This window comes from Ambystoma mexicanum, chromosome 7q, assembly GCF_040938575.1.
Source record: "Ambystoma mexicanum isolate Mex_15411 chromosome 7q, UKY_AmexF1_1, whole genome shotgun sequence".
NCBI classification, from domain to species: Eukaryota; Metazoa; Chordata; class Amphibia; order Caudata; family Ambystomatidae; genus Ambystoma; species Ambystoma mexicanum.
This window is the reverse complement of record NC_090941.1, coordinates 1,072,510,184-1,072,525,061: the sequence shown is the minus strand read 5'-3', so window position 1 is coordinate 1,072,525,061 and position 14,878 is coordinate 1,072,510,184. Positions and strand designations below refer to the sequence as shown.

General features: G+C 45.9%; 1 protein-coding gene across 3 annotated transcripts in view; it reads left to right on the top strand.

Moving 5' to 3' along the window:
• LOC138528629 (uncharacterized) overlaps positions 1 to 14,878 on the top strand; it is a 306,819-nt gene that overhangs the window by 273,932 nt on the left and 18,009 nt on the right. For all 3 annotated transcript variants that reach the window (XM_069640439.1, XM_069640438.1, XM_069640440.1), the window contains 3 exons: positions 7,651 to 7,782; positions 8,016 to 8,164; positions 9,647 to 9,847. In XM_069640439.1, coding sequence (XP_069496540.1) covers positions 7,651 to 7,782; positions 8,016 to 8,164; positions 9,647 to 9,847 — 482 coding nt within the window. The remainder of the gene's footprint in view (positions 1 to 7,650; positions 7,783 to 8,015; positions 8,165 to 9,646; positions 9,848 to 14,878) is intronic.

The following is a 14,878-nucleotide window of genomic DNA, read 5'->3' as shown; positions in this document are numbered from 1 at the left end:
GGGCCCCTCACGCTACCTACCACACCCTCCCACCCCCCTCTTCCAAACCCACCAGCCCCACCACACCTCCAGTCCCACCTACCCTGCACTCCCCCAGCCCCTTCCCCACTTCTCCCACCCACTTAAGAACAGATCTCCTCCTGCCTTTAAATGCACCCTCATCAACGCCCGATCTCTCCTAGCCCATGCCCTCTAGATTAATGACCTCATCGCCTTTCTTGACCTAGACCGATTGGCCATTACAGAAACCTGGCTCCACAAAGCTTCCGGGCCAGCCATCTCGCTCACCCTCCCACAAGGCTACTCCGTCCTCCGTCACGACAGACAGCTCACTAAAGGCGGAGGTGTTGCTCTCATATCTAAGGATGAGCTCCCTATCAGATTCTGCAGTCACACCTGGGAAGGCAACGCTGATCTTCTCTCAGCCAAACTATCCCTATCCGCAAACTGCACTATTAACATACAGCTCGTATGCAGGCCTCCTGGCACTGCCCCGACTTTCAGGGACATCTCCTCCGTGTTCTTAGCAAAAATCTAAAAAGCTCCACTTAAACCATCCTACTCGGTGACCTCAAAATCGGCCTCACCGACCCCAAGGACAAAGCAGCTTCAACCCTTGCCAAGGAACTCAATGACCTTGGATTCACACAAAAAAGTTTCTCATTTAACTCACTCCAAAGGCTGCACCCTTGATTGGGTGGCTGATCTCAACTGCTCTACCACCATAACCTCTAACTTAGCCTACCCCTGGACGGACCATACTTGCATCCAATTTTCTGTCCCCACACAGCTCACCACTAAACTACTCTCCTATGCCCCCCCCCTGCTATGGTCAGAAGCTCCCATAAACTCACTGCAGACAACCTTCGCCCCTTCCTGGATGTAAAGGAATTGAAACCCCCATTCACCACTGACCTCTACGCCCACACCCTCACTAAAGCCATTGACACCATAGCCCCAATTGAAGCAAAAAAAGTAAAAAAATCCATGCACACAAACTCATGGTTCACAGCTGACCTACAAGCGCTCCGCACCAGCAAGCGCACTGCTTTATCCAATTGCCAATCCACCCCTGTGAGTCCACCAATCAAGACTTCAAAAGAATATCAGCACTATATAAAAAAGCTATATTCCATGCTAAGTCTAACGCCTTTAACCTACGTACCTCTAAAGCCAACTCCAAATCCAAGGAACTATTCCCCATCTTTAAAGATCTTATCACTCCACCCGCCACTCCCGATGAAATTACAAAAGATGCTGCTTGGTGCTCTAGCATACAGGCAGCTCTACTAAACAAAATTACTCTACTGCAAGAATACATTCAAACACAACGCAATGCCCTACCCAAGTCCGACTGCCATGCCATGGCTAGCATTTTTCTGCACAAGATGCCCACCCATCTTCTCATTTAGAGACGTTTCAGAAACAGAAGTATTAGATCTCCTCAAACACCTTAAACCATGCACGTGTAAAGGAGACATCTGCCCACCCAAAATCATCAGAGACTGCGCTAACTCCCTGGCTCCCCTCATCACAGCTTTCATTAATACCTCATTTACCACAGGTGCTGTCCCGTCCAGCCTAAAAGAGGCCTCGGGCCGCCCCCTTCTTAAAAAGCCCTCCCTAGATCCATCATCCCCTAATAACTACCGCCCTATCACCACCGTCCCATTCCTTCTTAAAATCCTAGATAAAGCTGCCCACAATCAGATCCAACATTTCCTTGAATCCAACGCCATTCTAGGCAAAAGGCAATCCGGATTCCGCAAAGGCCATGACACTGAAACTGCCCTCCTAGACTTGAAAAACCATATAACCGAGATAATGGATCAAGACGAACCAGCCCTCCTATTGCTACTGGACCAGTCAGCCTCATTCAGCCTTGTGAATCACAACATTCTTATCTCACACCTCACCAATGCAGCACACTTTTCTAAACACACCTCCTCTTGGATAACCTCCTTCTAGAAGGCAGAGTAATGAAGGTCTTGTCATATCTGGCAAATGCAGATCCCACCACCATCCACTGCGGTGTTCCACATGGTTCGTGCACTGCACCTACCCTTTATAACCTATTTAGCAAGCTACTTTTTGACAAACTGGACTCCCTCAGCATAGCCTACACCAACTGTGCCGACAATACACAAGTTCTCCTCCCACTCACTGGTTCGTACGACCAAGACTCTGCAGCCCTTCTCCAAACATACTCCACCATCCAAGCCTGGATGGCTGCCAATGGACTATGCCTTAATGGAGATAAAACTGAGATCATTCTCATAGGTCTCAAAGAAATACTGGCTAAACTTAACCACAACTAGTTCGACTTCATCATCGACAATACTACCATCCTGTCTCCTCATCAGTGAAAACCCTTGGGATCCATCAAGATTCCACCCTGTCTATGACCCGACAGATCAATGCAATAGCCTCCGCCTCCGCTCACACCACTAAACTAGTAAACGCCATCAAACAATTCCTTTCCAACCAAAACTGCCTCTCCATCGCCAGTGCCACCATTGGCGCCAAACTAGATTACTGCAACGCCCTTCTTGCAGACACCTCAGTGAAAAACCTAAACAGGCTCCAAACTGTCTAGAATAACGTACTAAGAGCAGCACTCAACATCCCCAAAAGAGACCACATCACACTGTCCAGACAGGCTGCCCACTGGCTGCTGGTTAAGGAAAGAAACTCTTACATTAACACACAAGTGCCTTAACCTCTCGCCCCCCCCACCTGTCTGAAACCATCAACAGAGACACTTCCTCCTGACCTAAAATATCTCACTACTCCAACCAACTGTGCATACCGACCATTGAAAGGGCCAAAGCAGGAGGGATTGGCTTTCCTCATTTAGCACCTAAACTCTGGAAGGATCTGCGTGATTTGTTCATGGTGGAAAAATCTGCGACGGAAATGTTCGCATGGGAAATGTATGCACCACAAATGTTCGTACATTTTCCATGCGAACATTTCCATTACAAAACCGTACATACATAAACCCCCACCCACACCACACCCACAACACACCCCCAACATACCCCCACCGCCCTACTTACCTTTCCTTCCTTCGCGTTGTGTCCCTGCTGCACCAGTTCCCTTTCACTTCCGTGAACGGGAATCGGCGCTGCAGGGTCCTTTTTTTAAATGTATTTATTTTGGCAGTTGCAGGGGTTTCCCCCGCAACCCCTGCTCACTATACTGTGTAGTATAGTGAGCGGGGTGTTGCGAGGGACACCCCCACAGCCCCTGTTTTTTTTCTTCTTCTTTCGGGTGTGCTGTAAATTCTATTCGGACATTTTGTCCTGACCCCTCTGGAATGCCTTGCCCAACGCCCTCAGAGCTGACCTCACAGTTTCCCGCAAAGGCCTTAAAACCACGCCTGTGTATTGCCTGTAACTAAGTATGTATTGCCCAACACACTGGGCCTCATTACGAGGAGGGCAAGGGGTTAACGGCGCCGGAAAAGGTGCCGGAGCCGTTAACCCCTTACCGCCCCATCACAAGGTTTGCTCGCGGGACCCGCTAAGGACGCCTGGTTTTACCAGGCGTCCTTAGCGGGTCCCGCGAGCAGCTCAGGATGCTAACAACGGGCCCGTCATTAACGCGCCGTTGTTAGTATCATCCCCTTTCCCATTGAGTCCTATGGGGGCTGAAATGGGAATGGGGATGTGCCGGGTCCGGGTTCCCTAAATGGGGAAATACTGGGCCCTCCAAGGTTGGAATGGCCCGGTACTTCCCCATTCAGGGAACCCAGACCCGGTACCCGGAATGGAGGTAGCCATGCCGCAAAAAGCGGCATGGTTACCTCTTTCCTCGTAATGAGGCCCACTGTCATATATTCTAGTATGCTTGTCTCTGTAAACAATGATGTCTCTGTAACCAGCTATGCACACCTGTAACAGCGTCACAATGCCTCAGGGCTGCTGTGCGCTATACAAATGCTAATAAATAAATAAAATTAAAATAAATAGATTACTTTCAGTAATACAAGGGTAGTAGACCCTGTCAATTATGCAGTGACACTCCGCAAAGGAATCCCATAATCAACCAATCAACCCTGTTACCAGGATAATTTTATGAATAGTGGAGCACAGATTCAAGGAGCAGTAAACCTTTAACTATTTTGAGGATAACAGTTATTCTAGGTGAGTAAGACCTTTCTGGTGCATATGTTAATGTTAAATGTTAAAGGTATTTGTACCGCGCACCGTCACCAATTGAGTTGGGCCCCAGGCGCTCTGGCGGATCTGTAAATGAGAAGGCGGGATGGGTTAGTAGGTGAAGAGTGAGTAGGATAGTGAGAGGAGTGGTGTTCTGTTGGCAGCTTCATCTCGTTATACATCGTGCGCTGAGCTTTGTTGTGAGTATCGGATCAGTGTCAGTGCTCGTGTGCTGTTGGTGCCACTTATGTGTTGTTGCGGTGTGGTGAAGTCTGTGCGGCTTGTTGTGCGAGAGATGGTTGTGCAGATACAATTACAGTTGATTTTCAGTTCAGTGGAACACAGTCTAAAATAAGCAAGAACTCTTTACACTAATTTAGGATTGCACCAAGCAAACCAAGGTCAGCTACACCTACAGAACACTTTTAAAGAATCGCAGACAGCTATTCTGGCCAGGTAAAACCTAAGGATGTAATATACTATTACAATTGCTTTTCAGATCAGTGGACCACAGACTGAGGTAAGCAATAACTATTTAACTTATTTTAGAATGGCACACAGCTAACTCAAGGTAAGTAAAACCTATATACTTTTTAAAAGGAGCCATCGGCAACTTAAAGCTAAGTATAACGTAAGCCAGACTTAATATGGACAGGCTAACAGCAAGTCTGGGGAAGCAAGACCCAATTGGGGCACTCATATATTTATATCCTAACAGGAATAGTAAAGTGAAGCCAACACTATTACCTTTAGGGAAGAGGCACAACCAATTCACAGGTGAGTACATTTCAGAATGGCACAACACACATTCAAGGTAAGTAAGAACTTTTGTAACTGCTCACTCTCAGAATTATTTACCGATCAACTCTTTCACAAGTAAGTACTTTTAAACACTTGTTATACTTTTCAAGACAGAATCTTTTACTCATCCAGTCCTTCCCTAGTTTATTGCATGAGTTCACTCGGAGCCAGAAGAGGGATCCTAGTGGTCTAGTAGCCAGCTGTAGGTAGGGTGAGATATAGTTCTGTTGCAGTCAAACGTCAGAGTTCCTGTGGAAGACTGTTAAAACAAGTGAGTAGTTGACTCTAAAGTTAGTTAGGACTTCTGAGAAGATACCCTAGGAGGATTCCAGCAGTGGGCCTGGGAGAACTGGAGGGTGAACTGAATGAGAGGGCTCCCAATCACAAGAAACACCCCAAAGCTTTATAGAAATCACAAAGGCTTAAGGTAAGTAAATACCCCAGCCAACACACTACCTTAGGACAGAAGAAGAATTGTAGCTAGAAGACGTCAGGATTTGCAGCCAAAAACCCAGTCGTTGAATTCCTTTATCATGAAGACTGAAGACAAGACACTGGAAGGACTTTTGCAGCAGGGATCACGGGGAAGGCGCTAGGCAAGAGGTTTTTCACATGGTTTACTCAGCACAGAAGAAGAGGTTGCAGTGAGGCAGATTTCAGGATCAGCATAAAAAAAACTCAATCACTGAATTCCCTGTCATGAAGCCTGAAGACAGGACACTGGAAGGGCTTCTGCACCAGGCATCAATGGAAAAGGCTCCAGGCACGGGTTTCTTCAAAGCTAGATGCAGCTGTGTGGTTTTGGCGCCCTTTTCAGGAGCCAGAAGAAGACTGATTATCGCTGATTGTATTCTCATCACTAATCTGGTCGAGCACTCTGGTGAGGGAACTTCAAAGACTGGAACCATGTCTCTGGGAATCCAGCAGGATGCCACCAAAGTTTCAGCTCGATTTGGAATTTGGAAAAACATGCACCGCACAATGGCTTGAGGTCCCAGAGTATTGGGGTATTGCAGCCCCTCAAAATTGCTGCATGACGTGGGATGGCTAAAAATTAAATTCTTCTTGATTCCAGTGGATCTCACCATGCCCTGGGTGGGGGCATTCTTTCCGGGATCCTCAAGTCGATTGGAAGGAAGGGTAACAGCAGGCTCTGGTTACACAGCAGGCTCTCCCGTCACTGGAAATTGCTATGGCCGTCGTTTCTTCATCTTCCTCTTTGGTTTCAGCTCCAGTGGTCGACTACTTCTTCAGCTTCCAGGATCAGACTTTTATGCAGGAATCTAGCCAATCAAACAGACTTGCACCATTCAAACATGGGGAGTTGGCAGTCCTTTCAGGACAGCCAGCCTCCCAGTTTGAACTGGATTCTCACAGTCATGCTGGAAGACAAAGGGCTGCAGAGTTTTGGACTCCTCCCTCGCTTCCTGCCTTCACAGACACTCTGGAGCCGGGGCGTGCTTGACTGAGGTCTCCCGCCGAAGATAGAAATCACACAAAGGACTGGGGTTGACACAGGTCAGCAATATTTATTATTGCTGTGAACATCTTTACTAACACTGTGACAAGGAAGCTTCAGCAGCAAAACGTCTAAAGGGCCTATTGAGTTTGGTAGAAGAATATTAGAAATCTACATTTGCCCCAACAAGTCTCGGTGGTGGCACAGAGCTGGTGTTTCAATGATTTTACTAACATTTCGTTGTAGGAGACTGACGCTACAGAGCCCAGAGCCGGTGTTTTATATCCTTTAATAAGGTTTTGAAATGGGAGCCTCTGTGATGCTAGAGCGTCCAGAGCTGCTGTTTCAATTCCTTTCATAAGGTTTGGTTGTGAAAGACACAGTGATGCCGCAAAGCCCATAACCAGTGTTTCATGGCCTTTCATAAAGTTTGGTTGTAGGCAAAACTGTGATGCTATAGTGCCCACAGCTGGTGTTTCATGGCCTTTCATAAGGTTTGGATGTAGAAGCCTCTGTAATGTCACAAAGCCCAGAATCAGTGTTTCATGGGCTTTCATAAAGTTTGGTTGTAGGCGACACTGTGATGCTACAAAGCCCAGAGCTGTTGTTTCATTCCCTTTCATACAGTTTGGATGTAGAAGTGTCGGTGATGCTACAGAGCCCAGAGCTGGTGTTTCATGGCCTTTTCAATAAAGTTTGGATGTAGGAACCTCTCTGATGCTACAGCGTCCAGAGCTGGTGTTTCATGGCCTTTCATAAAGTTTGGATGTAGGAGACTCTGTGATGCTACAGCGCCCAGAACCGGTGTTTCATGTTCTTTCATAACGTTTGGTTGTAGGAGACACTGTGATGCCACAAAGCCCAGAGCCGGTGTTTCATGGCTGTTTATAAAGTTTGGTTTAGCCACTGTTACATGGCATTGTATGAAGTTTGGCCTTGAGGGATTTGTGAAGCCCCAGAACACATTGCTGGTGCTTCATGGACTTTTAGAAAGGGTGGTTGTAGGCAACTTCATCCGGCACAATATAAGATGCTTCTGAATTTTTCTCTCCCTTTCAAAATTCCATACATTCTGCATTTAGTCTTTCAAACTATTCTCAAAATCATCTTTCTTTGGGACCCTTCTATCCTGGAAGGATAATAATATAAATGTTTTGAAAATTACACAGTCAAATATTTCAGCGACCAGGAAAATAGGCCTTTTCTAAGCATGCTTTATCTCTTTAGGTCACTGAATGGGTGAACAGGAAACATAAAATCATTAAATGGGATGGAAGTGAGAGGATGTTCGCCCTCGTTCAACACACAATGTCAGATAACCAACCCATTCTCATTGCGCTGGATGGTGAAGAAGAGAAGGTACTGTATAGTTAATGATCATGTTTTGTAACTATATTTAAAATGTATGGTCTTTTATCAAGGTATCCATGTACCCTCCATTGCTTAAAGCGGTACGAGTGCATGCGCAGGAAGGTGGCATTGTCTTTTCTATCGCTTTTCCTGGCAACCTCTAAAAAGGAGGTCCCCTTGTGTGTAGCGTGACTGGCATTCAGTGTAGCATCCATGTTCACGTCTTGTTTCCTCTTCCTTAGATGTGCGACCTGTATTTTAGAAAGGTGCGTCCAGTCCTGTTGTGTGCTGGAGATAACAGAGAAACACTCCATGACACCTCATTTTTCATCTCCACATTGGGAAAGCCGATTCACAATCCATCCAATGACATTGCTTACCTCCATAAGAAGTAAGTGGGATATCTACAGATACATTGATTTGTGGAACTCATTGGTAGGGTAACATAACATCTCGTGCTAAGTCTAACAAGGGTACAGACGTGCCACAGCCTTATGCTTATAACCCTTGCAATGCCAGTGACATTTCATGCTCTATTATTGTTGAAATGAGAAATAACTGGACACATGCAGTCGAAAGAAGGTCAACATTTGCATCAGGAAGCGGCTGCTGTGTTGCTGTGATGATATGCCACGATAGGAACCCGGAGGGTGGGAGTGTTCTCTTTAAAACCCTAATTAGCTTGGGAGTCTACTGCTTCTCGTTCTAAGAATGGTCATCTCATCTCTGCATTCTGCACATCCACTATATCCGTTTGTGCATCTGACCTTGGAGCTTTCTTCGAACTACTGTCTGGGCAGCTTCCAAGCTTCTAAAACAAATGTGTTTTTATGAATCCAGCATTTTCACCTGAGGCCTTGCTAACTCCTAGGCCTGCTGCAGCTTCTTTGCCAGGAAAGTGGTTGTACTTCTGCGCTTTTTGCTTCAAGTTTGTGAACTGTATCTGTCTCTTGTTCATGCTACATTCACCTTATGCATCTGCCATACGTTGGTTTCCCTGCCCATGTATGCTGCATCTATCCTGCCTATACTTCCATTTGTTCTACCAGTGTAGTGAGACCCTCTCTTGGTATCCAGGAATCCATCCTGCCTTCTATGCTATATACAGCACACTACTTGTGCTTTCTACTATATAACTGTAACCCTTACTAGTGTCGCACAACCTAACTAATTCTTTATGGCAGAGGTGTGTACATGGACTATCTAAAATAGTGTTTCTTGTATCCTGGCTTAGTTTGTCTCGTCTCTCACGCCTAGATTCATGGGTCGGTAGGGCTGCCTCCGCGGGTATCGCTTCTCACCTTTACGGTACTCGTGAGGAGCAGGGGCATGAGTGGGTACTTGCATAGAGTACGGACAGTAGGAGATACCTGCATATTCATTTGCCCATGCCATTTCTCGATCGTTATCATGCACACTTTATTATAGAAAGCTTTGAGCCGTAAACAAATCTCTAAAAAGCTATATATGCCCAGTTTCTCATGTGCCAGTGAGTGTTGTGTTGCTACACTTACAAACAGCTCTACATTGCCCGTGGCAGCTTTTATATGGAATCCTGTAGCCTTTGAGTGCCATGGTGTTGGCCATAATGTGGAGAAACGCGAGCACACAGCGCCTACTGGTAATTCACTTCAACCTAAAGCCTTTCTGGGATGGGGGCTACAGGTGGGTGGGCTAACAAAGTTGAGTTCTTCTTTCACACATATAGGAGTGAGATTAAGGGAAACTAAATGTATTTCCTGCATTATAAAGTGACTAGTTCATTTTCGTATTCCAGACACAACATCTGGAGGAATGTAACTTTTAATGCGTGAATAGTTGCATGATATGCAGGGATGTCTGATGCATAACATCATGTCATCTTTTCAATTAGGTACGGCATACATTCAGCCAGTGGTCTAGAAACACGGGCAGCTTTGAAAAAGGAAGTCAATGATACAGGCACTAGACAGGAGAAAGTGCTTATTAAGAGATACTTGGCGCACACAAATGGGAATGGTGCACGGCAGAAGTGCTTTGTGGAAGAGAGGACATTTTGTCGAGCTGCTCAAGTGCTTAATCAAATCTTCAAGCGGTACGTATAAAGGTATGGTTTGTCCAGTTAGAATCAGTGATTGCTTACCGCCACCAATGAACGCTCTACTAATCTCATTTTGTTTTTTCACTTCCTACAAGACTTGTACGGTTTCCTGTGGGGAGTGGGGAGTGCTGTTCATAGTACCACTACCAATAAATCTGTCATGATTCATACCTCTTAACCTATTAGGATCCATTTGACTCAGGGCCTTTAAACGATGTTGCAAATGTGAGACACTCTAGTTCCTTGTATTTCCTCTCACAGAAAACCTAAAGAAAGACACAATCAGGCAAGCAGTACAGTACGCTTGATAGTAAGGCAATACTAGAGTCTGATTGATAGTAAGGCAATACTAGATGTTTTCCCAGATCCTGGATATGGTGGTCAGAGCATGGTGCCATTGGCAGGGCAGGGGCACCTAGGAATCCGATAGCGGAGGTCATGCATTTAAGACCAATCTCGCAGGAGCAGAGTGGGGCCTGCAACAGTACTGCATAACATGAAATTACTTTTAGTAAAGAATGTCGGCACAGCTCTATGCCTTAATAGACGTTAAACAAGTTGATACATTCTTTATGCAAATTGAAAGGGAATGTAAAACATTGGAAGTATTATGGAGTATGAGTTTAGGGTCTCCTAATTGTTAGCTTAGGTTTGACTATGGGATAAACAGTGTGCATACGGCTCACCAGGTCTTATTTTAGTTGGTGCGTGGTGAAGGGGTGTCCTGGGTGGGGGCTGGACCAATGTTTACCCAACAGCGGTTTACGATTCCTTAACCACTAAACTGGGATGGTTCTATGTCATTTCATCGATGGGTGAAATTTCGATGGATATTTTTCTGAGTATCTTTTACTGAAAAAACTAATTGAAATGTTGTATTTTTTATTTTTGGGGGTTCCCTTCCTAAGCCCCCAACCCCTATTGTTTTTATCTATTCCCGATCAACCCCACCCCTTGTATATACTGTTCCACCCTGCCACCCTATATATTTCGCTGAGTTTTTTCAATAAAATGTACTCAGAAAAAAAGACATAGAAATGTCACCCATTGATGAAAGAACGCTTTACCGCTCGGATGATGTTCATAATTCAGATTGGAATCGCTGTACACAGTCCTGATGCTGAGTAGTTTCCATGGGGAGAATAGGACTGAGGGGTTGAGCACCTCAGGCACCTTCTGCAAAGCTTCATTGAGTGGAATAAATGTCAAATGTTCGCTGACTTTGCAGTCTGTGTTCTTCAGCTGCTTCTGAGTGGAAATTTCAGTGACAAAGACCTGGTGACATCTGGGAACAGTTGGGGGTGGACATTCAGGGTGAAAAGGCAACTGGTGAGACATGGAATTCAAGCTACTAACAATGCAGTACTATGCAGACAGATCTGATGGGAGCGCAACACTGGTGAATAGGTGAAGAAGGTGAAGGTGGACGACAACAGTAGTTCAGAGGAAAAGCCCTTTTGGGTTGGAGGCACCCTGGTGGAACGGAGGGGCTGTTTCATCATTAAATGTCTTAGACCGCTGCTGGCGTGAGCAAGTATTGTTGCTATTGCTGGCATCCCTGCTAGTATTGGGTCCAGCAAGGCCTTCAGATGGTGCAGGAGTAAAGGCTTTCTGCAGAGCTGCCTTCTTAATCTTACCCTGGCAGCCAAGCATTTGGTTTCTGGAGATCATAGACAGAGCTTCACTGTCAGGTTTATTGGAGGGTAGCAGTGTCTTCTTATGACCCTACACTTGTATGGGGCTTAGGGTGGCATTTATAAAACGCATTTCTGCTGCCATCAAATCGGTGGAGTCCACCACATTCAAGCTGTACAGTCCAGCTCCCAGGGAAACTCTCCAGGTGTGTGCTTAGCATTAAATGCACTTGTTTTTTTCTGGCCATATCCTGTGTGGCTTTAAGGATCTTCCTTGCACTGGCAATGCCTTAACCATATATGGACATATGCTTATTTTCACATAGGAACAATGTCTGGCGGCAGGTTCCAGCACTGGGTTTTACTTAGGAGTAACTGGTAATCCCACCATTGACCCTGTGTGATATACACAAGGTGTATTATAATAACTAGTCCTTAGATCTATGTTTTTGATCGATCTCTGGGAGGATGTAGAACTACTGATGATTCTGCCCTTCCAAACTGTCTCTAAGTGACCAATATACATTTCATGTTGTGGGTGTCTGGTGTCTGTGTGTGTGACACAAAGAATGAGACAGCCCTGCCCGAAACTGACATAAATGCAGTGTGGTGTGCTGATTGGCTGGGTGCTTGCCCCAAGGGGTGAGAATGGTGCCAGACATCATTCAGGCATGGGATGCTGACCTGTTCCTGGCTTGATACAGACATACTGCTTCCTTTCCTCATTGGCTCTGGGAGAAGACGTTGGGCTCCTGCCAGCCTCAGAGACATGAGGGGTGCTGGCCTGCTCATGGCATGATACAGACATACTGCTTCCTTTCCTCGTTGGCTCTGGGAGAAGAAGCTGGCATTCCCGAGTTCTCGAAGATATAGTGTACTCACCTGTCTCTGGAAGGACACATTTTGGTTGCCTTTCCTCATTTGTCTTGTAAGGGTGGGCTTGTTGGAGTAGGGGTGGCATCCTGACATTCCTAAGCTCTCTCAGACACATGGTGCGGACATGTTCTTGGAGCATACATAAACACTGCTGATGTGTCTCTTTCTTCAATGACTCATGCTTTGCCTCTTTTAGATACACACGTACCCTGCTGCATCTCTCTCCTCATTGGCTCATTTATTGCCTCTTCTGGTACACGCATACCCTACTGTGTGTCTCTCATTTGCTTATTTATTGCCTCTACTGGAAACACACATACTCCTGCTGTGTCACTCCCGTCATTGTCTCATGTATTGCCTCTTCAGGATATACACATACTCCTTTTGCGTCCACCTTCTCATTGACTCATGTATTGCCTCTTCCGGATAGAAACATACTCCTGCTGTATCACTCTCCTCATTGTCTCATGTAATACCTCTTCTGGATACACACATCTTCTGCATCTCCTCATTGGTTCATGTATTGCATTTTATGGATGCACACATACTCCTTCTGCGTCTCTCTTCTCATTGGCTCATGTATTGTCTCTTCTCGATACACACATGCTGTCGCTGCATCTCTTTCCTCATTGGCTAGGGTATTGCCTCTTCTGGATATACACATACCCTGCTGCTTCTCGCTCCTAATTAGCTCAGGTATTGCCTCCACTGGATACACACATACTCCTGCAGTGTGTCTCTCCTCATTGGCTCATGTATTGCCTCTTCTGCTTCTGTTTTGTCTCTCTCCTCATTGGCTCATGTATTGCCTCTCCCGAATACACTCATACCCTGCTACATCTCTCTCCTCATTGGCTCATGTATTGCCTCTTCTCGATACACACATACTTCTGCTTCATCTCTCTCCTCACTGGCTCATGTATTACCTCTGCTGGATACACACTGCTACGTTTCTCTCCTCATTGGCTCATGTATTGCCTCTACTAGATTAACACATAATCCTGCTGTGTCTCTCTCCTTATTGGCTCATGTATTGCCTCTTCTGAATATACATATGCCCTACTGCATCAAAGCATCTCTCTCCTCATTGGTTCAGGTATTGCCTCTTCTGGATACACACATACTCCTGCTGCATGTCTCTCCTCATTGGCTCATGTATTGCCTCTTCTGGGTACACACATACCCTGCTGTGTCTCTCTCCTCTTTGGCTCATGTATTGTCTGTTCTGGATAAACACATACTCCTGCTGCATCTTTCTCCTCATTTGCTCACGTATTACCTCTTCTGAATATACACATACCCTGCTGCATCGAGGCATTTCTTTCCTCATTTGCTCATTTATTGCCTCTTCTGTATACACACATACCCTGCTGCTTCTCTCTCCTCATTGGCTCATGTATTGCCTGTTCTGGATAAACACATACTCCTGCTGCATCTTTCTCCTCATTTGCACATGTATTGCCTCTTCTGGATACACACATACCCTGCTGCTTCTCTCTCCTCATTGGCTCAGGTATTGCCTCTTCTGGGTACACCCATACCCTGCTGTGTCTCTCTCCTCATTGGCTCATATATTGCCTGTTCTGGATAAACACATACTCCTGCTGCATCTTTCTCCTCATTTGCACATGTATTGCCTCTTCTGGATACACACATACCCTGCTGCTTCTCTCTCCTCATTGGCTCAGGTATTGCCTCTTCTGGGTACACACATACCCTGCTTTGTCTCTCTCCTCATTGGCTCATGTAATGCCTCTTCTGGATGCACACATACTCCTGCTCCGTCTCTCTCATCATTGGCTCATGTATTTCCTTTTCTCGATACACATATGCTGTTGCTGCGTCTCTTTCCTCATTGGCTCAGGTATTGTCTCATCTGAATACACACATGCTTCTGCTGTCTCTCTCTAATTGGCTCAAGTGTTGCCTCTTCTGGATACACACATACTCCTGCTGCGTCTCTCTCCTCATTGGCTCATGTATTGCTTCTTCTGCTTCTGCTTTGTCTCTCTCCTCATTGGCTCATGTATTGAATCTTCTGAATACACTCCTACCCTGCTGCGTCTCTCTCCTCATTGGCTCATGTATTGCTTCTTCTGCTTCTGCTTTGTCTCTCGAGTCATTGGCTCAGGTATTGCCTCTTCTGGATACACACATACTCCTGCTGCATGTCTCCCCTCATTCGCTCATATATTGCCTCTTCTGGGTACACACATACCCTGCTGTGTCTCTCTCCTCATTGGCTCATGTATTGCCTGTTCTGGATAAACACATACTCCTGCTGCATCTTTATCCTCATTTGCTCACGTATTACCTCTTCTGAATATACACATGCCCTGCTGCATCGAGGCATGTCTTTCCTCATTTGCTCATTTATTGCCTCTTCTGTATACACACATACCCTGCTGCTTCACTCTCCTCATTGGCTCAGGTATTGCCCCTTCTGGGTACACACATACCCTGCTTTGTCTCTCCTCATTGGCTCATGCAATGCCTCTTCTGGGTGCACACATAC